The sequence below is a fragment of the Poecilia reticulata genome, linkage group LG3 (assembly GCF_000633615.1).
Source record: "Poecilia reticulata strain Guanapo linkage group LG3, Guppy_female_1.0+MT, whole genome shotgun sequence".
In the NCBI taxonomy this organism is placed as follows: domain Eukaryota; kingdom Metazoa; phylum Chordata; class Actinopteri; order Cyprinodontiformes; family Poeciliidae; genus Poecilia; species Poecilia reticulata.
The window spans coordinates 8,471,471-8,495,843 of NC_024333.1; the positions used below are offsets into that span (position 1 = coordinate 8,471,471).

The 24,373-nt window shown below is 39.4% G+C and overlaps 2 protein-coding genes across 5 annotated transcripts; both read left to right on the forward strand.

Annotated features, from left to right (window-relative positions):
• The first annotated feature begins 1,054 nt into the window (after positions 1-1,054).
• Positions 1,055-8,863, forward strand: paqr5b (progestin and adipoQ receptor family member Vb). The gene is made up of 8 exons (XM_008404651.2): positions 1,055-1,160; positions 1,614-1,741; positions 5,246-5,451; positions 5,716-5,842; positions 6,014-6,058; positions 6,562-6,652; positions 7,035-7,179; positions 7,956-8,863. Exons 1-8 carry the CDS (start codon positions 1,107-1,109, stop codon positions 8,234-8,236), a joined length of 1,077 nt encoding a protein of 358 aa, XP_008402873.1. The 5' UTR covers positions 1,055-1,106; the 3' UTR covers positions 8,237-8,863.
• A 1,333-nt stretch (positions 8,864-10,196) lies between these two features.
• Positions 10,197-21,903, forward strand: LOC103462116 (kinesin-like protein KIF23). 4 transcript variants are annotated; one of them, XM_008404650.2, is made up of 23 exons: positions 10,197-10,294; positions 10,773-10,833; positions 11,408-11,536; positions 11,983-12,088; positions 12,529-12,665; positions 12,745-12,857; positions 12,959-13,129; positions 13,708-13,820; positions 14,042-14,163; positions 14,398-14,500; positions 14,722-14,801; positions 14,931-15,050; positions 15,248-15,407; positions 15,561-15,719; positions 15,851-16,017; positions 16,099-16,272; positions 17,551-17,757; positions 18,004-18,330; positions 20,058-20,291; positions 20,470-20,558; positions 20,782-20,842; positions 20,961-21,001; positions 21,075-21,903. In XM_008404650.2, exons 1-23 carry the CDS (start codon positions 10,281-10,283, stop codon positions 21,088-21,090), a joined length of 2,904 nt encoding a protein of 967 aa, XP_008402872.1. In that variant the 5' UTR covers positions 10,197-10,280; the 3' UTR covers positions 21,091-21,903. The 4 variants fall into 4 exon arrangements, with proteins under 4 accessions (XP_008402872.1, XP_017159304.1, XP_017159305.1 ...); XM_017303815.1 differs by lacking the exon at positions 20,058-20,291; XM_017303816.1 differs by lacking the exon at positions 18,004-18,330.
• The last annotated feature ends 2,470 nt before the right edge of the window (positions 21,904-24,373 follow it).

Consider the following 24,373-nt stretch of genomic DNA (forward strand, 5'->3'; position numbering starts at 1 on the left):
CACACACACACACACACACACACACACATTGGCTGCACTGGAGAGTCTAAATCAGTTCATTGGGATTTTCCACAGGATGGATTATTGAGGGTGGTTCTAAGACAAACAAAAGTATTATTTTTGGGATTGGACTGTTCTTAATCTTTAAATTTGAGAGTTTCCTTTATTAAGTGTAATCAAACTTCTAACAGAAGTTTCAGAATCCAATGAGTTTCATTTGGATTAATGCTTTGAAATGAAGTATCGTCTCACTCTTGTGTTTGAACTGAGACTGGCTGAGCGACCATTACTGGGGGTAAGCTGCTGTCACCAGCAACATACTGGGAACCGTTCCCGTTTTATTTCCAGCTTGAACAAACAACAGCGCGCTTCACTTCCTAATACTGGCATCTTGTTGGTCTTCATTGCTGCAAAGTTTGAACAAGATAAGATACTCTGGAAGGTCTGATCGGACCGGCCCATCCCTCCACCGAGGTCAGACATCACACCGTAAAGCAAAGGAGTTCTGTTTACTGTGCTGACAGACTGACTCACACCCTTCATTAACCAGCCTTGCCTCGTCTGAACCCACACAAAACTCGGGTGACATTCAGATTCGGTCTTGAGTTTTTTTTTGTTGGTGTTGTTGCAGAAAGTGGCCGAAAGAATCTCCTCCAGTGGCATTGTGTCTTTGTCAATGGGTGAAACCTGCAATACCAGCTCCACTGTTTTGCAATGTCAGGATTTTGCATTTGGAAGAAGGTCTTGCATTTGTATCAGAATTATAAAATGTTATTAGCTTAGTCCTTGAAACCCCCCCTTCTTCTGCAAAAGTAAATGAGAATCAAGTGAATATTTTTTACCCTCCTACTTGTGGGAAAACAGTTGTTTGTGAGCGTACACCTGTTGTGCGTACACGGCCTCCACCTCCGCAGAGACAATATGAGGAGGAGGAGGAGGAGGAGGAGTGGCTCACTGCACTGGATATTCCTGCCGGGTTTGAAGAGGAAGGGGAGGAACCCTGCAGACGGCATGGCAACACACACCTTCATAGAGTGTGAGGCACACCCCGCCTGTGGCCTCAGTTCAGCTCTCCCCTCTGACGGCGGCGGCGGCACCCTGAAGTCATGCTCAGTCTCATCAAACTTCAACGAGTCTTCAGCATCTATCAGGTGCCCAAAGTAAGTCCATCTTCACTGCACGTTCATTAAAAGAAAAAAAAAAAAAAGAACTGATTTCACCTCTTTTATTTTGACTTGCCTGAATCAGAGGGAGGAGTGGTGGAGGAATGAGGACTTTCAGTCATTAGGAGTGGAGAAGATTTATGTGTTAAAGAATAACTTTTTTAAACATTCCTGTTCTTATCTTGCTCAGAACTTTACTTTCCCGCTCATCCAGCAGTTCAGAAGAAACGTCTTTGTATTTACTTCATCTCAACTGTATTGCGAATAAATCTGTACCTCCTGATTAATTTGTACCTTCTATATTAAACATTTCCTGCGGTTATCCGTCTCACGTGGAAATTTATTTTTGTTTTGCCTGCAGAACAGAAGTGAATAAAAACAGGTTTCTCAGATCTCCCTTAAAAGTGCAAGCCAAAAACAATGTTGTTTTTTTGTTTCTTCTGTGTGGAGGTTTACCATGAGGACAGCATCATTTCTGGGTACCGGCACCCCAGGAGCTCCGCCACCGACTGCATCCTCAGCCTCTTCCAGATGACCAATGAGACGCTCAACATCTGGACACACTTTCTACCCACCTGGTAAGCTGAAAACGTTTAAGTATTTTGGTTTAGTTTTTGCTCTGTGTGCTAAAATAAAAATAAAACGAGGCACCTGTCAGAATTTTTTTTAAGATAACACACTGACCCTGGAAGCAGGGAAACTTTCACTGACTTCATCCTTTTATTAAGCTTCTGTTATTCTGCAAATTGTTTTGTGTCAGTTTCCTCCATTTGGCCGGATATCACATACCTGAATTAAAGAGGTAAAGCAACTACATAACAACACGAAGCACCCAAAAAAAACAACAAAAAAACACGTGCCCACATCATGGGAAGGGAATCACACACATCCTGCAAAACCTGCAGGCCAAAGAGTTTTCCAGACGTTCCTTGCATAATTATCAGCTTTTTCTTTAATCACAGGAACATTCTTAAGATTCTCATGATTCCATTTTTATCTTCCGGAGAAATCTGGTTGGCCTTGTTTACTGTCCAGGTCCTGCACAGGATTAGATTAGATTTCTACACGCATGTAGTTTTCCCAGTCTTTCACCAGTGTAACCCGACACAGACTGAACTTACTGACAGGTTTTGTTTTCAAGTCACCATCACAGCAACCATATGGGTCCAGGCTTAGAGGAGATCCCTCTAAGTTTATACAGTTTTTGCATTATTAAACTGATTTGCCTGTTGGATTTTTTTCATAAACAAGGAGTAGATTTGGTTCATGTGACATGAATAAGAGACATAGTGGAAGTTACACACAGCGCCGAAACAGTGACAACTTGTCAACGACGCAGGGAAAGAAGAGACTCTTTATCTGGTTGTGGTGTTTGTTCCATGAGAAAACATCAGAATGTGTCCTGCAGATCAGCTGTGCATCAAATCACATTTTTAACAAAACGGTTGTCACCGAAAGCCAATCTAATAGTTTATTATAAAATGTAGTTACAACAACAAAAGCCCGCCAAGAAGAAAGAAATCTCCTTAAAAAAAGAGAGAAAAAAATACAACAGAACAGGGCAGTAAGGATTCATAGATTCCTTATCATACCCAGCCATAAATGAGCTGCTACATCATTCAGTTTTACAACTACATTTAAAAAACGCTATGGGGCATCGTGATTCAGGCGAGCAGATGACCAAATCCAAGCATGATTCCCACGTACAGAAACATAAAAGGAGGAAAAGGGGAGAAAGAAATGACACTTTCTGCTGACATGGGACTACCAGTCAGCAAATATTTATGATTTAAATGATGGGTAGGACGGAGTATTTCCAGTATGAGCCGAACTTATACAAATATTTCCAAAAAGACTCCAGATCTGGCCAGATTTGTCACTTAAGATTCTGAACAGAAGAACAGAAAACATGGAAACCCGACAAACGTGCGTGAGCAGAACGGAAGTCTGCCATCTCAATATTAATTAAGGCAAGACAGCAAAAGAACGCCACAGGTGTTACATCAGTGACGTGTTTATCAACCACGCCTACTTTGTGATAGAGAGCAGGTGAAGGGTCAGTGGAGTTTTAATTTCAGTTAACCAGACACATGCTTTGCGTGTGTTTTCTTTTTTTTCTCCTTGTCTTTATTCACCCTGGTAAACACGAGGATTTCACCTCGACATTCCTCTGCCGTGGAATCCCAATCAAATCTTTACAGGGGGAAATCACCTCATTTTCAAATTGTTTAGCAAAACTATCCTTTTATATATATATATATATATATATATAATTTTTTTACCCCCAAAAACCCAGAGCCTCGTGTTGACCCCCTCAGGTTCCTCCACCTGCTCGGCTTAACATCAGCGCCTGGATGTTTTCCAAATGCTCAGCTGCAAACCTCAGGGCGCATCCAGCTTGTCTGCATGTGTGTGTGTGTGTGTGTTTGTGTTTATGTGAGTATCCTAAAGTTGCTGCTGAGATCAGTGCCCCTCGTGGCCTCGCTTTCACTTCCTCCCAAACGAGACGCCGGCCTGCTTTGGCTGCGCTGTCCAAAAAGACAAGGAGGGGGGGGGGGTGTTCATCAAACCTGTGTGTGTGTGTGTGTGTGTGTGTGTGTGTGTGTGTGTGTGTGTGTGTGTGTGTGTGTGCGTGTGTGTGCGTGTGCGTGCGTGTGTGTGTGTGTGTAGATGTGGGTCTGTTTGGAATATCGTGAAGACACACAGGTGCTTGTGTCAAGGGGGAGAGGTGGACCTAAAGGCCTGGCACTAATGAGCAGCTCTGCGCTTCGGGCTTTCATGCGTAGTGCCACAATTAGCTAACTGCTTAGTCACGGGGAAACACACTGACGGCAACACGCAACGCACACTACCGCTGTGTAGTCCTCTTAGCTGTTACGTAACTGACTGGTGCAGGAAAAAAAAACTGGTTTAATTGAGGGATAATGACTCATAATTGTATACAGAGATTGTGTTTTCTGAAGGAGCAGCGTCTACTTATTGTTGGATAATTGTGCTCATAATTTCGTGGGCTGTTTTCTTTCTAAGATGACCAGCTCTTGTGAACATTTATGACTCATCTGCTATAAAAGTCATATTTAATGCCTGTGCAAACAGAAACGAACAAATAATATATTGTAGTACTAAATGAAAGCACTAAAGTTCCCCTACTTCGCTGCTGTAGTCTGGAAGGAAGAAGTCTGTTTATGCTGCACTCGCACCCACATTTACATGCAAAATATTAGACACTAAATGTTGATATACCCCTCTGTTTTCTCCTCTGCATGCGTTTCCTCATGTTGCTGACACAAAATAATAAATGTGACTTTTCCTGACACTGTTGTTTGAACATATGAGATGTTGCATTTTTTTTCTCATGAAGGTTTTATTAGGGATATTTGTGTTTCGGGTTCATCTCAGATCTTCTTCATCTTCGTTAAATTTGCACATCTGCCAGTTATTACTTTAACAGCCCTTTGTTTTAAACTAGCATAATGTGAAAGGTTTATCTTGCAAAGGGCAGAGCAGTTCAATACAAAGAATAAACAAAAATCTGAAATTGTTATATGTCATATATGTGTCTCTTTGCGCTCCTCTGAATTAGAGGGCAATTTAGTAATATTTTAATAATGTAAATAAGGTTTACTCACTTTGACCCCCTGTATTTCTGAGAGAAATACACTGATGATGGGGCTTTTTGAGAAAAAAATCAGCACAGTGACTATAAGAAGAAAATGAATGTACATTAAATAAATACATTTGGGGGTAAAAGCAAAACTTGAAATCCAACAGTGCCACTGTCTTAGTTTTTTTTAAAGATTATTTTTTAACGATACAGATCAGGCTACTTTGAAGGACACACTATTTAACTCTCAACATTGTGAAATATGTTTTCAGTTTTCACTCTTAAACGTACAAAGTCGTTCTTTCAGCTGTTGATGCAGGTATGGCATTCTTCACTCTTCAGCTACTGCAAAAACATCATTCTTGCCAGTTTTGTCTTGTGGATAATCACTGCAGTTGACACTGGCTGTTACCAAAATTTTTTTTTTTTCTTTCTATCAGGCAGGAAAGTAACACGTTTTTTCGTTCTTTTTGGGCAGGTACTTTCTGTGGAAACTGGTGACGGTGGTGCTGATGCAGCAGGGATGGCAGGACTCCTTCACCTGGCCTCTGATGGTCTTCCTCCTCTCCTGCTGCATTTATCCGTTGGCGTCCAGCTGCGCTCACACCTTCAGCACCATGTCGCCGCGGGCGCGCCACATCTGCTTCTTCTTTGATTACGGGGCGCTCAGCTTCTACAGCCTGGGTGAGCGCATCCTCTCTACACCCAGAGTCGTGAAAGTTTAAAAGCTTCTGTCAGCGCTCTCTCAAACGATTTAGCTACCCTTTTGAAATTCGCTTAATACCAATATTTGCTTTGAATTAGAGAACATGGTTGCAAAATGTCAGAACGGTTTGCATTTGCTCTCGACGTGAAAGCGTTTATTTAGTTAGAATATTCTTTTTCATTGGCAAAGATCTATTTTCCTGATATTAAATAACTTTGAACGATCGCTTTCCGTCGCTGCAGGGGCTGCAGTCGTTTATTCATTTTACGCTTTCCCTGACAAGTGGGTGAACAGCTCCTTTCATCAGTGGTACATCCCCATCGCCACGGCCAACACTGTCGTCTGCACCGTCCTGGCCTGCTACTCCAGGTATGAGCGAGGAAATGATCTGTTGCTACTTTTAGTAGAAGTATGTAAAGTTGCGTTTTATTCTTGAGCCAAGTGAAGATCGTCTTACACACACAAACTCGTTAATGACTTTTATGGCATCGTCAGCTAATCCCTAACCTTTCGTCTCCTCTCTCTCCCTCTGTCACTCAGGCTTGGCTTTCCGTTCCTGCAATATAACAGCGACATTGTGAAAAGGTAAAGAGACTGCGAACAGGAAAAGAAAAAACATCTTCTTTCTTTTTTGTCTTAATCATCTTCCAGAACGTTTTTACAATGATTCTGTCTCAAGAAGTGTCGGAAAAGCAAAATGCAGCCGCCTTCTAGACTTTTCTCGCGATTTGTCATGCGGCAGCCACGACAGATACTTGTTGCATATTTGGAGGAACTATTGAGTAACATTCTGCTCAGAGCAGTGGGTGTTGGTTGGCAGTGATTACAGGGACCAGCCCTAATCTGGGCCGTGTAGTTTCACATGGTTAAGTCAAACAAAGAGCAGCTCAATGTGTTGAGTAACAATCACCCTACTGTAAGAAAAGCAACGCTTATCCCGATTTCTGTCTGTTACACATTACAAATAATGTCAACCAGACTCTTGATAGATCCTCATCAGGACTATTTGACCATGAAGAATTGTTAGTCCATGTATTTTGATTGCATAGTCATTTAAAAATATATATATATATTTTTTCTTTTTCCAGATTACCTGAGAATCCAAGCTTCAGCAAATTCTTTCGCATCCTTGCCTTCGGCTACCCCTGCCTGTTTGACAACATTCCTCTCTTCTACAGGGTACGCCTGCTTTCATCCTCTTTACACCGAGCACCTGCTTCTTTGCACTCGGCTCACCTTGTACACTAGGATACTCTATACTATTCTAAATCTTGATAAGGTTTAGACATTTTGTGTTTAGTGGGGCAAGAAATGTATAAATTCACAACAGAAGACCAATAGTCTGTTACTGAAATAGATGGAAACCTTCCTCACTCCTCTTTTGAGGTAGAATCTTTTTTTTCTATTTTGGACTTTTCATTTGCTTGACTGGCAGACGTGTATTTATGACTTACATCTCAGCAGTGCTTCAGTTTAAGCCTCGTCAAGAGACGTTAGCACGCTCAACATGCTTTGTAGATCCCTGTTTTTCGCTGAGATCGCGTTTGTGTCGTGTTCCCAGGTGTTCCTGTGCACGGGGGACGGCTGCACTGACAACGACACCAACATCCTCCACTACAAACACATCGGCTTGGCTCTCCTCACCGGCTTCCTGTTTGCCACCCGCTTACCTGAGCGCCTGGCACCCGGCAGCTTCGACTACATAGGTGAGATTCCTCCACTGAGGCGCGGCCATTGTTTTCAAGCTCTCACCAGTAAGGTCACTGCAGGTTGTAGTGTAAGTTGATTCAAATTCTTAATGAACATAGTCAACCAAACAAAGGCAAAGTTAGGATTCGTCACATAAACACAGTGCTAGATTTGACACTCTTGAGAAAACTTTGAAAACAGGCACAAATAAAGTGCAAATCGTGCAAGACACCAACATTAATACAGTATTTGCATGTTTGGAACAAAAACCTAAGCAGTGCTTAAATGATCCATGTTTATAATAGTGACTGTATCTCAAAAATCAACATATATAACCAACAATTGGTTGAACAAAGACAATACAGTTTGAACAAACTTATGGACTCATAAATGTCAAGAAAATGTACTAACATAAAAAATTAAGTAAATGACAACATTTCTGACAAATGATAAAGATGGATGCTACACTCGTATTACTCATAGCTACACTCATAGCTTTGGTTACTTTTATTAAAGATATCTTGTATACCTGAGCTCATAAGTGAAAACGTATTTACCTGAAGCTCAAAGAGTCCATGTCGCTTTACAGCTACCTGTTTTATTTGACTGTGAAACATTCACATATTTTTTATTTATTTTTTTTTTTTTACTTTCCGTTTTTCTGTTAAACCTTGTGAAAAAGCGTTAATGCACAACCACTGCTGGGTCATTGCTAACAGCCAGTAAATCATTTGCTCTGTGGTGAAATAAATTATTTACTGGCTCAAGTGTGACTCGACTGCTCCCCCTGCAGGTCACAGCCACCAGCTCTTTCACGTGTGCGGCATCCTCGGCACCCACTTCCAAATGCTGGCCGTAGAGCAGGACATGGTGACGCGACGCCCCTGGCTCACTGCCAACTCCATACCCGTCTCGTTTGCTAACTCTCTGGGTCCAGCACTGCTTTGTGTGGTGGTGAATTTGATCATCATCTGCCTCTTTAGTCTACCTCTCCTTTCTGGCCCGGCGTGCCAGAAAAGCAAACAGGGAAAAAATAAAAAGAAAGCGGCAACCAAAGTCTGCTCCTGCTACTAAATCTTGACCCAGGTTTGATAGATGAGTGAAAAGAAGAGGGGCTTAAAAAGAAACAGTGTACAAGCATTCAGCTGTGATAGCTGCTGTTAAAGTATTCAAGAGCTGAGCTGAAAATCTAGGGACGAGTTGCACAATGCACTTAAATACAATGAACATAATAAATGCAACTGTTTCTAATGAAACTTATTCTTGTATAGAGCAGCTGGATTGCTGTATTATTCATCGGTGCTTCATATGTTTGTACAGAGGTGTCTGTGTGTGTTTTTTTTACTGTGATCTCTGAGTGTCATACATATGGTGAATGAAGAGACTACAGGGAACAAAAATGATGTCAAGTTCAAAATTCACTTTTTAATTTTGAATTTACAGGCTGAGATTGTCACTTTAAGTTTTCACGTTCATAACTCTCAGGTCTTTTAGATGGCACTGTTGAAGGGTTTTTTTTTTTACGATCGACATAGTGATGGCCTCATAAATTGTGTGGTTACTCATGAAACTATTAACCAAGGATGTTGTCATATGATTCATGTGTCTGTCTTCTTGCAAGTTGCTGCTAACATTTTTATTTGCTTTGTTTTGTAAAACATGTAAAAAGAAAGTATTTAAGTTCAAATTTATTTATTATATTTTTTCCCAATAAAATTCAAACCAAGTCTGAATTTTGTTTTTTATTCCAATCACTGTCTTGTCCATTCATCCATCATCTATAGTCTACACCTGAAAACACAACCTTACCAACAGGGCAGGATTTAGTTTTTCTAAAATGCGCCACATGGTTAAATAATATAGAAATTATTTGCATGTTTTTCAGTCTCTAGAATGTCTAGAGTCCCGGGGCCTTTCTTCTGCTCTTCTGCTATTCCTCACATCGCTCTGCAGGTTTTCCATAGAATTTGGCTTTGGTATAAGAAGGCTATGTTTTAAACTTTTTCTATTTTCTGGTGTGCTGACATATTTCTGTGTTTATTAGGCCATAAAATGTAGATAATTCTCTTGCTGAAAGACCCAGGGATTTTTCCATTTCATTTTGATAGGGGGTGCAAGATTGTTATTCAATACTTCTTGGCATTTTATGAGTTTTGAGATATTTAGGCTCCCTTGCCAGCAGAATGGCAAGGGAGCACATTAAGCAGATTAGTATGGGTCTTCCTCCACCACGGTCACCAGTGGCTTAATATCTGTTTTATTTATACTCCTGAAGAACAGAAAGTAGATTAATTGGACACTGAACAGAAAGTAGTATAGAAAGAATGTATAAAAACATTCTTTTGATTTATAGATTTTTAAAAGGCATGTTTAGAGTTTGCAAGGCCCCCATAAAGCTTCTTATAGAAGCTTTATGGGGGCTTTATGTTTCCTTTGAGAGTTGGACTCCGCCAAGGCTGCCCTTTGTCTGATCCCAGTCTATTAGATATATTTATTTATTAATACACAATTTTTCACACCCTAAATGTACCCAAATTAATAATCAGATCCTCCCACCCCCATTTTTTTTATTGATTATTTTGCTGCAGAGGGAAAAGACAGATTTAAGACTTAGGGTGTACACATATCACTTGTTTACCAATGAAAGCTGTACCTGCTTTCATTGGTAAATGAAAAGAATAATCAATTGTAATTAAAGATTATAAACAATTTGTAAGGCAATGCTTATGTTTATTTTCTTTATTTTAATTATTTATTAAACATTTTCTTGGAAGTAAATCTGATTTCTTGGTAGTGTAATATGAGAAAATTAAGCAAAAATAACAAAATAATATTGTACATTTGCAAATAAAGATTCTTATAGAAGCTTTATGCTTCACATAAGGGTTTTGTAGCTTTTTGACAGACAAAAAAAAAGTCCGTGAAAGTTGTTTACCTGATCCTGAACAAGAGGCACTGTAAACGGTTTTTCTAGGTGGGGGCGGGACTTCCTCCTTTGCTCGGCGTCTGATTGGTTGACGTCCATGACTACCGGAAAAACGTTTCATAAGAGGGAACATTTCAAATCGTGAACAAGAGGCGCTTCTGAGCAGCTGAGAGGAATTTCATTATACAAACAATGCAGCGAGCTGGGTCAGTATTACACTTACCTTTTTAAAAATTTCAACATGTGTTCATAAATTATGACCAGAGTTAGAATCACACTTGGAGCTTATTTTAAGTTTAGGATTTTTGTTTCCCAGAAAATGTCTTAGCTCCTTATTGTAAACAGATTAGCTACAAGTCGTTAGCTACAATTACGGTTGATAAACTGCCAACCTTCTTCTGTGATCCCAGGACCCATTCTCTAGCAGTCTGATGTTTAAAACTGTATTGAACAAAGATATTGTTAAGCTATACTCGGCTGGTGAGCATAAATTTAACTTCATATTTTTATCGATACCAAGCGGCACATGCGCTTCCTAGCTTACGGTCAGAATGGCAAAAAGTTAGCGGCGACTCGATCTCTGTTAGGATTCCGCTGAAATGTTTTTCTTAACTTGTTTGATGGTCCACATGTAGTGAATTGTAGTAGCTTTTGTCTGATACTAACTGAGTTGCTTTGTCGCAGGAAAGGGAGGACTCCTCGAAGGCCCAAAAAGCCAAGCAACATAGAGAAAGATCCTGTGGGGGTATGTGACTCTCAGCAGAAATCTGGAGGATTACTTACATGGAGCAAAGTTAAAACAAGACGCTGCTTTACCAGCTAGTTGCTCATTTTCTGATCCAGCTTTTCTTAAGTTGCTGGTCATGCATGGAAATCTTCATCTTTTTTGCCGTGACTTTAGAAGAGTGGCACCTAAAGTCAAATAAATCAACATTAACGTATTTAAAATTCAAATGCTTCATTTTACCAACAATGTAACAAAGTTTGTTATGTGGCATAACATATTTTTTAATAATTATATAAAATATATTCATTTTCAAAAATACAATGTATTATTAATGTGGCTACAGATATTTGACTTTGACAAATGGGCATCTATTTACATACTTTATTTTTCCAAAAAGAACTGAACTAACATAAAACAAACATTCTCTTAGCTACACATTCAGATGGTTTCGATTTATATTTGACTTTGGGAATTGTTCTCTACATTTTACCTTAGTAGTTGATTAGTTAAAGTAATATGAAATGTATATTGGATACTTCGAATTACATTAAGGTAACATAGAATATATATTTTTAAAAACTACTTATTCCAGGTTTACTGTCGCATCCGTCCACTTGGTGGAGAAGATGAGGAATGCTGCGTTGAGATGATCAGCAGCTCCACGATTCAGCTTCATGCTCCTGATGGACTGAAAGCAAACCGCAATGGTGAATACAAGGAGGTATGTATGTTACATATGAAGTAAATTATCTCGCTCTTGTCATTATTTGACAAAAAATGGCTAAATTGGACCTAGACTGTATATGAAATTACAGTCACTATGACGAGGAGTGCAATATTGCATTTGAAATGACTGTCTGATTTTTCAAGTTCTATACATTCAAGGAAAAACAAAAATATTATATTTAAAGAGAAGCTAAAGTGGATGGCATTGGACAAAACATTGTGATAAAATTAAGATTATTTACTGTTATTTCAGTAATTTTACGACTGAATGCTTTCCTAGTGCCGCACCCGAGGCTAAATAAACATACAGGAAAAAAGTATGCACTGCTGATGAGTTGTCTGACCAAACATCAACAACTCTCTCCACTGTAACAAATTTAACATGGTTATTTTTTGAGGGTTTATTGGATGATGTTGATTTTCCATTTGTCTCTCCTGTAGACGCAATACTGCTTTAAGAAGGTGTTTGGTATTAAAACAACTCAAATCGAGCTGTTTGAAGATGTCGCCAAGACACTCATTGAGGACCTCATTCACTGTAAAAACGGTAGGTGAACTGGGACTTCAAAGCAGGTTTTTTTTTAACAGATAACAGTCATTCAGTTATGTAAAGTGTCAAATGTTTGCATTTTGTCAACATTTGAGTCAATAAGATTTTTTGCTGCAAGGTATAAAACACTTATGTTATAAATTCAGTCATTCAGCTCTTATATATATTTATATGTATATATATATAGTAGATTACAAATGCCCAATTTCTTGGCTATTTGTTTAGTTACCTGTTTGAAGTGAAGTAAGAGTATATTTCTCAAGTATTCTTAAATAAAGCTTAAAAATAGAGTTTTTATGTTTTTCTGCTTGGTAATTATATTTTTTCATGCTCAAGATTAAATTAATAGCAAGTGTAATTTTTGTTTTGATTTGACTGGGTCATTCCCAATATGGTCACCTCGACTTTCTTTATGAAATGTGTGACTGTGTCGGCAGGCTTGCTGTTTACGTACGGTGTGACAGGAAGTGGTAAAACGTACACCATGACCGGCTCGCCTGGAGAAGGTGGACTCCTTCCTCGTTCTCTAGACATGCTCTTCAACAGCATCGGGCCTTTTCAGGCCAAAAGATTTGTAAGATAAATTATGGCTTATATGTTTGATCTCTCAAAACGTTTGAGGCAGGTTTATTGAAGTGCATGTGTCTCTTTAGGTATTTAAACCCGATGAGAAAAACGGAATCGAGGTTCAGAACCAGCTTGACGCTCTGCTCGAGAGACAGAAGAGAGACAGTCAGCTGTCTGTTCCCAAAACGCCGTCTTCCAGGTTACCTGAGTGATTCTGGAGTGCTATCCTCATTTTTTTTTTTTTTTCGGCACTACGGTTTCTGGCTCATCAAGCTGGTTTCTTTTCATTTTTGATTGTAGGCAGCGGGTGGATCCGGAGTTTGCGGATATGATCAACCCAGACCAAGCGTGTAAATTCGAGGGCGTCGACGAAGACTGCTGCTACAGCGTATTCGTGTCCTACATTGAAATCTACAACAACTATATCTATGACCTCCTTGAAGATGCTCCATTTGATCCAATCAGACCAAAGTAAGACAGTTTAAAATTAGTTGATGCTTTTCTTCTTTACAGATGAGTTTTTTTTTTTGTAGTCTATAAAATCTAAATTTGACAAATGACCAATCCCCGCTTTCGATAGGTGGCTTGACGGAAACACACCAGTACGGAACAAAGAGTTCATGTATGTGGCCCAGTAATGCAGATTAGCTCTTTAATTTCCCCTCCATTTACTGTTTGTTCATACATGAACCCTGGCTGTAGCCGATTGGTTGCATAGGTCTGTTTCCATCCCTTTAACCCATTGTCTGGTCTTAAGTGACGACTCCCAACTAGCTCTGTGAGACGTTTGTGGCTGTTGTCTTGTTAACGCTGCTCCTCATTGTTACTGATGAGGACACAGACGATGCCTCTGAATGGCTTGAATGCTGCTGCGCATACCTGATGTGCTCGTTCCCCCTGAATGACTTGTCTCCATAGATCTTTTGTTCTAACATCGCATAAAATGTTTGGTATTGAGCTTTGCAGCTTGGCTTATGAAAGCAGAGGATTATTATTTTACAGTGTTCATATCACACATTGTTGTTGTTTTCATTACCGTCACGTTTCAGGCCGCCTCAGTCAAAGATTCTGCGTGAAGATCAGAATCATAACATGTATGTGGCCGGCTGCACAGAAGTCGAAGTCAAATCCACAGAAGAGGCTTTTGAAGTCTTCTGGAAAGGCGAGTGAAGGTTTTATGTATCGGTGCAGCAGTTATGCCATTTTATACATTTTCCTTTACTCAGAAATTGACTAGTTTGTAGCAAATTTACGCATTTAAAACATCCCTGTCTGTTTTATTTTTTTGTATATATATATTTTAATTCTTCTTGCCAGAATCAATAGACTTTTTGATGTTTCATGTTGCAACTCTTTAGTTATTTATTTTATTTATTTGTTTAGGACAAAAGAAGAGACGGATAGCGAATACTGAGCTCAACCGAGAGTCCAGTCGCTCCCACAGTGTGTTCACAGTGAAGCTGGCCCAGGCTCCTCTAGATGCTGATGGGGACCATATACTGCAGGTGATTGGCTGCTAAAGTTGTCCATTTTAATTTCTTATACAACTGAAATAAAACGCTATTAAACAGGAGAGCAGTTAATTACCAATAATGTGCAAATGTATGCGTTTCTTACACAGAGTGAGGACAGAGATGTTGATTTGAGACTTGATGATGTCACATCCTAAAGGATGACTTTCCTACTTTTCTTGAGCTGTAAAAAGTAGAACTTGTATTTTCTATTTGCTGCTCAAACAGGACAAAAGCCAGGTGAATGTGAGCCAGTTGTGCCTGGTTGACTTGGCGGGCAGCGAACGCACCAACAGGACCAGAGCGGAGGGAAGTCGCCTTCGAGAAGCAGGTCCGTTTTAAATCGTTTCAGCTCATTTCCAATCGTAAAAATAAGTCAGTTGGGCATGATGATTTTTTTTATTTTAATTTTTTTTTTCTTCTTTTTTGCTTTTTACTTTTGTATGTTTGAAATAAATGAAAAAAAAAAACCCAAACATTTTTACGTCTCTCCCCAAACAGTTTCAGAATTCATTCAATTCTGACATTTTATTTTCTATGTTTAATCTGCAGGTAACATCAACCAGTCCTTGATGACCCTGCGGACATGCATGGAGGTCCTGCGTGAAAACCAAATGTGTGGAACTAATAGGGTTTGTATCTCAACAATGAACCGTTTCTATCTCCGTTTCTGGTTCGCTACCTTGCTCTGTAACCTCTATTGTTTCAACTTTCTTTAATTTTCTATTCACTCTCTCTCATACTCTTCATGTTTTCTTCAGATGGTGCCCTACCGAGACTCTAAAGTCACACATTTGTTTAAAAACTACTTTGACGGAGAAGGAAAAGTCAGGATGGTTGTCTGTGTTAACCCCAAAGCTGAGGATTATGAAGAAACCTTGGTAAGCGTCTCCGGTTTGTACAAGTCCTGCTTGACTTTGGAGTCTTTCCTGTATTTGGCAAAATGTTAGCTGCTTAGGTAGCATACACAAGTTATTTTTAAAACTGTTACAGTTGAAACATTTTTGGATTTAATTTAGCCTCCATTTGCAACCTAGCAGTTTAGCTTCATATAAGTGTTGCACTGTGTGTGCTGCAGCTGGTAATGCGCTTTGCTGAGATGACCCAGGAAGTGGAGGTGGCTCGGCCGGTGGACCGTCCGATCTGTGGCCTGACACCGGGACGCAGGCAGAGGAACCAGGCTTTCAAGGATGAGTTGTCACGCCGACTGGAAGAAAGAGGGGGACCAGTTAATGGAGGTAAACCATCCCTCAGATTTGTACTTCTCTGCAGATTAGAGCCTTATCACTTAAAATCATGTGGATTGTGTCGTTTTAGACTAGCTTACTCCTTATAAAATGAGCAGCAAAACCAAAACTCTTTCTCATGGTTTAATGTCATCTCCTGTAAAGATCCAGTTCAGCTGAACCAGCTCATTGAAAGCCTCCCACCTCTGCCTCCTTGTGAGCTCTCGGATCCCTCTGATGATCAGACGTTGCCCCGTCTGATGGAGGTTCTGGAAAGACGGTACCGTATCCGTCAGAAGATGACTGAACAGTTCAATCAGACTGGTAAGATTTATATTTTGTGAACCTACAGATTGTCATACGAGTGTTTTTGGGCATAAATGACTTAAAAAAAAATCTAAGCAGGAAATGTTGAGATGAATTTTGTAAATCTTTGTTTTATTATTATTTTTCAGCAAATAATATGAAGTTCACGCTCCAGCAGTTTGAGAGTCAGTTCAGTTCCAAGGAGAACGTACTGCATGATCAGCGAAGCAAACTGGGGGAGAAAGACAAAGTCATCACAAACCAGAGGACGGAGATTGAACGACTGGAAAAAAAATCCAAGACTTTAGAATACAAGGTCTTGATCTTTCTACATTTTGTTGAAGCAATTTGACATTTGTAAGCCGACTTTGTCCTCACTCCCGAGCCTCCTCTGCAGATTGACATCCTGCAGAAAACGACAGAGATGTACGAGCAGGACAAACGCTCTCTGCAGCAGGAGCTGGAGAGCAGAGAGCAGAGACTGCAGAAGGAGTTGGCCGAGAGGAGGCGCATGGAGCAGCGGATGCAGGGCGTGGTGACGGACACCAAGCTCAAATGGGAGAGGGAGTGTGTAAGTAGAACAACATGGACGCTCCGACATACACTGGACTTCTAACAGAGCTAACAACACTAACTTAATGAGTATATCTGCCAAACTATTGACAAGGTTTTTTTTTTTTTTTTGGCATTTTTGTAAAAAAAACAACAAAATTTCTTTATAAACAGACATGCCTGGATGAATTTTTAATTTTTAAAATGTAAAGTAAAACTCCTAGTACAAGAATAGGATAATTGATTTTTATTATTTTGTAGTCTCATCATGTCCGGTTTTTATAAACCTTTTGGTGTTTAATCTCACTGTAGAGATTGGCAATTAGGCATTGGTGATTTATTAAGATCAACACACATCTGCCTTAGTTAATTGTATGTTCTCTTGTTGTTTTTTCCATTTTGAAAAGTCTAGAAATGTAGAAGTTCCCAAATGTTACTAGTTCACTTAAAAAAAAAAAAAAAAGTAATAAAAATACTTAAATGAATTTTATAGGAATGGGGTATTTATTTTCACTGAATGAGGGGAAACTTTAATTAAAGGTTAGACTTTTCTAAATTTTCATTGTGAGATTGCCGTTGCTATAGCAATGCTATCAAAAGTAAAAGGCACTGTGAAACAGAGGGTCAAGCTTGTGTTAGAAACTGAGAACTGCAGTGTTTTCAACAACTGTGACGTTTTGTTTGCCCACAGTGTTAACATTTAGAGAAAAGTACATGCTCTGTTTAACAGGGTAAGAAAATGAGAAACTATTAAACAGTTAAAATCTGGTTAGAAAGTTTTAAAGGGCACATTTGACCAATTATTTCAGTACCACTACATGTTTTTTAGTCAATGATCATAAAAAAAAGCAATCTGTCTTTACCAATACTTGCGACCATTAGATACTCAACATAAGTAGATGGCAAGAAACAAAATGGATGATTTTGCAGATATTAAAGCACATCCCTGACCTGCATCTGAGTTTTGCTTAGTTTTTTTTTTACTTAATCTGTCTTCAGACTGACAACTGTGAAATTTCTTAATTTTGATAAGTTTAATTGCTGATTAAATCCAGTTCAGTAGAAAGTGTGCCAGTGTGGATTTCAGCCTATCGATTGATGCGTCTCTAGTTACGATGTTTGGCGATTTGGGTATAATTTCCTCATCAGTGTTGAATCAGTACGGCACATGCGGTTATTGAGTCACTCTGACTTGCCGCCAATCTAAGGTTTAATGGTTAGACGGGTATGAAATGTGTTCTGAATACGCTGAAAAATCGTTATCGTTTCCCGATTTTGTATTTTTATTTTTTTTTAGGAGAGGCGCGTGAACGCCAAGCAGCTGGAGCTGCAGAACAAGTTGTGGGTGAAGGACGAGAAGCTGAAGCAGTTAAAAGCCATCGTGACGGAGAATGGCGGCGCTAGCGGTGGTCCCACGGAGCCGCCGAGGAAGCCCGAGAGACCCTCCAGAGAGAGGGATAGAAACGTTGCTCAGAAGAGCTCAGCTTCTCCTACGCCTCTCTCTGTAAGTCCGTTACTTCACACTGCAGCCCGTCCCACCAGTGGGACTCCACTAATCTCTATTAACTCAACACAATGTGGAGATTTTGCATGCCACTAATAATTATTGTGATCCAGTTAACTGGGATACGCTGCTGTCCACACCAGCTGTTTCTGTTGTGTGTGTGTGTGTGTTTTGTTGTTTGTGTATTTCTGCTTTCCTTTAATTCATAGCACTCACCACACCTTGCCTCATTCCCCGACTTTGCAGGATTTAGGCCAAACGCCTCTCAGCCAAAACCGAGCCAGTGTTAGGGGAGTTCAGGACCCCGTGCCCACCTCCGCTTCCTCTTCCTCCTCATCCTCTTCATCCTTCCCCTCAGTCGCCTCCTGCATTTCAGATTGGGAGCAGAGGTTCCCTTTAGACTCAGGCAGCCAGTCTAGACAACCAGGAACGCCCCAGTTTGGCAGCAGGACTCCCACCCCATGCCATGGAGCCAGCAGCGTGGGTCGCAGGAGAGGCCAGCGCTGGGCCCCAGAGACTGAGGCCCCTCATGCAGCGTCTGTCTATGAGCTAAACAAAGAGGCAGTCACAAGGGTTAGTGTGTTAGTAGCTGTCCTAAAAAAAAGTCTTCAACTCTTCGCTTCAAGCCTGTAGCGTCGGCTTTGTCTTGGTGCAGAGCAGCTATCGTGGAGTGTGCGTGTTTAGTAGAAACATTGGCGTAGACTAGAATTCCTGCTTTCTGCTCTTAGATGAGTAGATCTTTGAAGCTTTCATTTGCGTCGTCTTTCCCTTTACGACCGCTCGCTAACTTTGCTGTTCCTGCATTGCATGCTGCGTTCCAGAGTAGTTTCCTTTTTAATGTTGCACTGTTGACTTGAAGATGTGTATTTAGTAAAATACACATCTTTCTGGTAAGTAGCAATAGCAGCATCACCAAAGCTCCTTGTAAGTGTACTACATACATCATCATCATTTTTGTAAAATGGATAATTCAAAAAATGGGGTGTAGATGACAACCTCTGTAGCTTAAGGAATTTGGAAAAATGAAGGTTTTGGATGGAAGCTGAAAGATACAGTTTTGGATATTACATTCCAGGTGTCATGAATTCACACTTTAATAATATATATAATAATAATATATTTATATCTAATATATTTAGTCTGTTTGATTGGATGACTTCTAGTGTTGTGCAGCTCTAGGCCTGAGATGGTTCAGTTCAATCTGAGTGATGGTAAAAAGCAAAGATGGTTGATAAACACCATCAATAAAAATGATGCATGTCTGCTCTCGCTCAAAATTTCCTCTAAAAAGTAAAGTCCAGTTAAATAACACTACAGGGTTTTTAAAATAAATGGCAACGTTTGCGTGATCTTTTCAGACCAGAGTGTAACGATCATATCTAGATGATCCACCATCAAAACTTCGAACCAGAGATTTTGTCAAGGTTGAATTTTGAGTAAAATAACAAAGTACTCACTTATAGATTTATTTATTTTGTCACATTTGTTCTTTATCATCAAACATATTTTAAAACATTAGCTTGGTTATATAGAAAATGCAGTTTTTAAATTAAAATCTCATTTGTTAAGAAGGACAAAACCTATCCAGACCAGCCTGCTTCCCGAATACATTTGCAAGAGTTGGCAGTGACTCTTTGCAGAATCATTTTAATTCATTCAGATTTGAATAGCCTGCTTAAGGCAATTCCACAACATTTGAAAAAGGATTTAAGGGCAGTCTTTGACTAGGCCACTCCAAACCCCTTCCTGTTTTTTTTCTTTTTGAGCCTTGCAGAAGTGGACGATTACAACAGAAGTAGAAGATTACAACAGTTTCACACCAGTTGTAATCTGACTCACACTTTTCAGAAAGTTCCACTGTTGTCTCTTCAGTGCACAGAATAATTGTTGAAAACTTGCTTTCCGCCACATCATGAATCTATTGTAACGCCTACAGAATTATGTGCCAGTTGCTCCTGGAATAGATAATTTTGGCTTGTTCCTTTGCATGCTAACCATCCTTTAGTTCAGTGATCTTTGCATGCTGAATCTCACTCTTGAGGAAATGTCCTGTGATTAGAGGAAAGTATTGCTGACTCGTCTTTTCTGGAAATGCAATTGGAATGATTTTCACACAAATGCAAAATGCATTTCTAAACAAATCCATCTATTGACACCTTATTCTACTTCCAGCAATACTGTTCTTTTCACAAGAAGCTAACCCTCTTTAACGATCCCTTCCCTGCTGACCACTGCACACCTTTTTAAAAATGGACCACATGTAAATAACCGATTTTTGTTTCTCACTTTGGGATCACCAGACGGTTCCTCCGGTTCATCCAATGCACAGGCGCTCACACTCTGCGGGTGGGGAGAAATGGGTAGACCACAAACCGGCCTCTAATTTGGATCTAGACACTGTAATGCAGCCAATCATACCCAATGCGATCAAGGTGTCAACCCCGAACGAGAAAGCTCTGTCTAAATGCCACAGATATGTGCTTAGACACCAAGAGCTTGCCTCTGACGGGGAGATCGAGACCAAATTGATAAAGGTAAAGCTACTTGATTTGCTTAACTTGACATTTTTGTGCATGGATTTGACAATTCAGCCTATTCGCATCTGGCGAAACCTTCCTTATCGGGGTCTTGATTTGATTAATAATCAGCCTGTCTTACTCCCCCCAACCCCCCAACAGACTCATATTGATTTTTTTTATTTCACTCCAACAGGGCAATGTTTTTAAGACCAGAGGTGGAGGACAAGCAGTGGAGTTCACTGATATTGAGACTCTAAAGCAAGAAGGCCCAACAGCACCAAGGTAAAGGTCTTTGAACGAATCCCACAGATTAGCGTTGCGTTACACTGCGACTGTTTTAATGGCTGCCGATCATTAGATTCTTACCATGTTGATGTGGGACATAAAGACAAGTTCAACATCCATCTAATTGTTCCAGTCTTTTTAAACGATGTATTTGAAAATTGTTGAGTTTTGCTTTGTCCAAGTTACTAATAGAGGCACTTTGTGTTTTGTTTGGCTTTAGTCGGAAAAGGCGATCCGGCTCTGGAGAGGGACCGGCTCAAGCAGACGACATTGAAAACAGGGTGAGCGCAAATAAATGTTTGAGCTTACTGATTTTTGTTCAATAAGTATTTTGTATATAATGCTGTTCTATGCATATTGTTGTTAGAATAACTCTCGTTTTCCCCCCCCCTGTTAAAGCCTCCAGTGGCAAACATCAGTTCAAGCCATGGGTATCAAAAGTAAGCAAAACAATGCGTCGATTGTATGTCTAGTTTATCAAAATCAGTTTTATTAATGTTTGTTTTCTTCTAGACGGAGAAGACCTTAAGGTGCTGCAAAGATTTTTTTTCTTTCTCTTCCCTAAACACTCCAACTGTTACCTGTCAAATCAGTAAAGAGGGAACTATGCATCTGACTGTTGTAGGACTTTTCTATTTCTGATTATATTAAACTTTACTATGGTGCAATTATAATTTAATCATTGGTATATAAAGTGTTTTAGTTATTTGTTGGCTGTTTCCTACAAATAAGTGCTTTTTTAATTGCTCTTTGAATGCTGGAATCCCTTCTGAGAGGTGGTTAATGACCACATACGTGCTGACTGACAGTACCTCGTCTCTTGTCTGCTTTATGCTGCCACCCAAAGTATCTGTTGTGAAAATGTTTGTTTTGTTTTGTTGTTGTTTTTTTTTTTTGCTTATTTTTTCCTCACGTCTTTTGATGTATTAAATGTCGGTGTTGATGTGCACCTCTGATCGCAAAAAACTTTTTAGGATTTTCAGCACTTGGACCTGCAGATGTAAAAATGCTGTGCTGTCATGCAGAGCAGCTGACCCCCTGTAAATAACCTTTTTTATCTTTCCTAAACAAGTGTAGCACACTAGGATTTTTTTGGTGGCATTAAATTTTATTGGCACACTATATTGTAATTACTATTTTGTGCACAGAGTGATTTTTGTGTTTGTTTTATTTTCGGACCTGGAACCATCCCGAGCTCGGTTTGTGTGGTTTTAACCTTGTTTGGAATGGTTTCAGGTCTGGAAGTAAAGTTGAGTAAAGCTCCGTCACATCTATACATGCAAATGTATTGGAAATGGTGCAAAATTAATTACAAATCAAAATTAAAAAATGTTTTTTCAAATTTATTGTGAAAGGTGAATGTTTTTTTTCTTTTTTTTAAATTGCACTAATCTTGATCTTCAGAATAAAACATGTCAAAACATCTTGTAAAGAAGTCATTAAACTCATCCATGAGCCACATTATCAACATTTCAGTGTGAGAACTTCTTCCCGCTTTGACTAATCTTACACCCTCTTGAATGGTAGTTTCCCATTTTCTTTCATGGCTTTCTGGATTTGGTTTTCATTCTGAACCACATTCAGATTTCCAGAAGACTTCCCTTACTTCCAGCTTGAACAGAGTCTACAGCCTTCATCTTTAAATCAGGCTCACCTGTCTGAAACTTGTTTTTCCTCAGAATGAAAAAGCTCACTGAAGTCCACACTGCTAGTTTGAACGTGCCTCTTATAGTTGATGATTCATTTACACAGAATCAGCAGCATCTGTGTAATGTCTGTTGATTTTCTATTACACTACTAGTTGTAAATGATTTTCCCTGTAGAAATGAATTTCTCCCAAAAACAGTGCTTGATCGGGCGAGTGCAATTTTGAACATGTGTACATATGTACCATGCCGTTTCTTCATGTCAAAGTGAAAAGATTTTCATTATTGAAGTATATAAAATCAGCCTTCTGCATTCATTGACAAACCTATTAGAACAACAGTGTTAAGGAAGAAGCTATTTTTCTTTTAGTCCTGAACTTGATAAAGATTTACACTCTCATATTGTATGTTTTCTTGTCTTTGACATTTTAATGAGTGAATAACAAACATACATTTATCAGTTTACACATTTATACTAGTGAAAACAAGACATGGATAACTAATTTCTACACAAGGCAAAGTGTGTTTTAAACTACTTGCATTTGTTTATCAAATGTTTGAGTTGCTGATGATCGTAGTCATGGAGGTTTTTCTTTGTTTGTAAATACATCCTGAGGTTCCAATTTATAGGGCAGCTTTTTCTCAATGTTCAATCTTATGCAACTCAAAAAACAAGTGTATGTATATATATATAACATTTACCAGGGGATATAATGAGTGTAGAGGCTGAATTGACTGTTTTTTTCATGTTAGTTTTGCTAAATATGCAGCTCTGGAAAAAATGAAGAGATCACTGCACTGAACCCCATTGAAAACATCACCGTTATTCCACCAAATATTGGTTTCTGAACTCTTTCTGAGTTAAAAAAAAATGAATATAATGAATCATTTTTTTATTTTTGCATTATTTGAGGTCCGAAAGCACGGCATATTTTTTATTTTGACCATCTTTCAGTTTTCTGCAAGCAAATACAAAAGTTTTGCTTGGGGTTTCAGAGACATGTCAGTAGCTAATAGAATAACAGAACAATGTCTGTTCTGCTCATATACCTATAAAAAGTAAAATCAAAGAAACTGATCATTTTAAGTAGTCTCTTTTTTTAGAGCCATGTATCGGTAAAACATACCCAAGAAAAAGTGATAAAAGAAAATATGAAGTTTTCACATCATTATCCTGGAAAAGATGAACTGGTTCATTCACTGGTAGAAGCAGACAAAGTAGAGGTCAAACTCATTTCCTTCTATGCTTTTGAGTTGAGGGCCCCTTTCAGGTTCAGTGCACAGTTTGCTCTACTGACAAGTGCACACTTGTTTATGCAGCTTATGCGTGTTTTTGTCTGTCAGCAGGGAAGGAAGGTCAGACGGAATCACATGATGAGGTGGAGGTGTAAACACGGCCTTACTGCTGCTTAGAATAATGTCGACTTGCTCCGCTTCTCTGTCGGATTGTAGAAACTGATGGATTTAGTTGTCTGTAAGCTCTGAACAGCAGATGGCGCTACATACCTGCAAAACCCTGCAGCTCCCAAAAACTCTTGTACATGATTATCTGCTTCTTTTTTTTTGCTGTAATTCTTCTAACCTGTGAAAGATTTAGCCTCGCCTTACTGTAGGCCTGAGCTGAGGCAATAGTGCATTTCCCGCCCGCCTATTAATTTGCAGCCGTTTCCTTCTCCTGTGTCTGATATCATTTCACAGTGAATGCCTGGACAACCTGGCAGATGAGGTCACTGAGTTGGCGTGCAACATTTCTGCCTGGAAAACGAGTTGTCATTTACGTGTCCCGAAGTCTGAAATCGCAGCCATTTTGCTTCACGGCAAATGAAGCTGAAAAGTATGAGCTCTAATGTGCACTTTGCAAATTGACAACAGAAGGCATTTCTACAGCTGGAATTTGTAGAACTGTTTTTTTATTCTTTTTCCAATCATTTAGTTTAATTTTGTATGGACTCACTATCATTTTTCTATTACAAATGTTGAGTTCTATTTTTTTTTTCACTGCCACTGAATCTTGCTGTTACTCGTATGAGACACGACGTAGTTCACCGGTGTACAAAATGTGAAACCTGAGACAATGAGAGCACTGAAACTAAAGCATATTTTTCCCAAACTGCTCTGTCCTCACTTGCTGCAGCGGTGATGTGGGTTCTGTTTTGTGGGCCGTCC

What these genes read in the sequence shown, in the direction of transcription:
- paqr5b (XM_008404651.2), top strand. Translation starts at nt 1,107, where the DNA reads ATGCTCAGTCTCATCAAACTTCAACGAGTCTTCAGCATCTATCAGGTG. An exon ending in AACAGCGACATTGTGAAAAG is followed by an intron (nt 6,059 to 6,561) that starts GTAAAGAGACTG and finishes TTCTTTTTCCAG; the next exon opens with ATTACCTGAGAATCCAAGCT. An exon ending in ACATTCCTCTCTTCTACAGG is followed by an intron (nt 6,653 to 7,034) that starts GTACGCCTGCTT and finishes TCGTGTTCCCAG; the next exon opens with GTGTTCCTGTGCACGGGGGA.
- LOC103462116 (XM_008404650.2), top strand. An exon ending in TTTTGAAGTCTTCTGGAAAG is followed by an intron (nt 13,821 to 14,041) that starts GCGAGTGAAGGT and finishes TTATTTGTTTAG; the next exon opens with GACAAAAGAAGAGACGGATA. An exon ending in CTTCTCCTACGCCTCTCTCT is followed by an intron (nt 17,758 to 18,003) that starts GTAAGTCCGTTA and finishes CCGACTTTGCAG; the next exon opens with GATTTAGGCCAAACGCCTCT.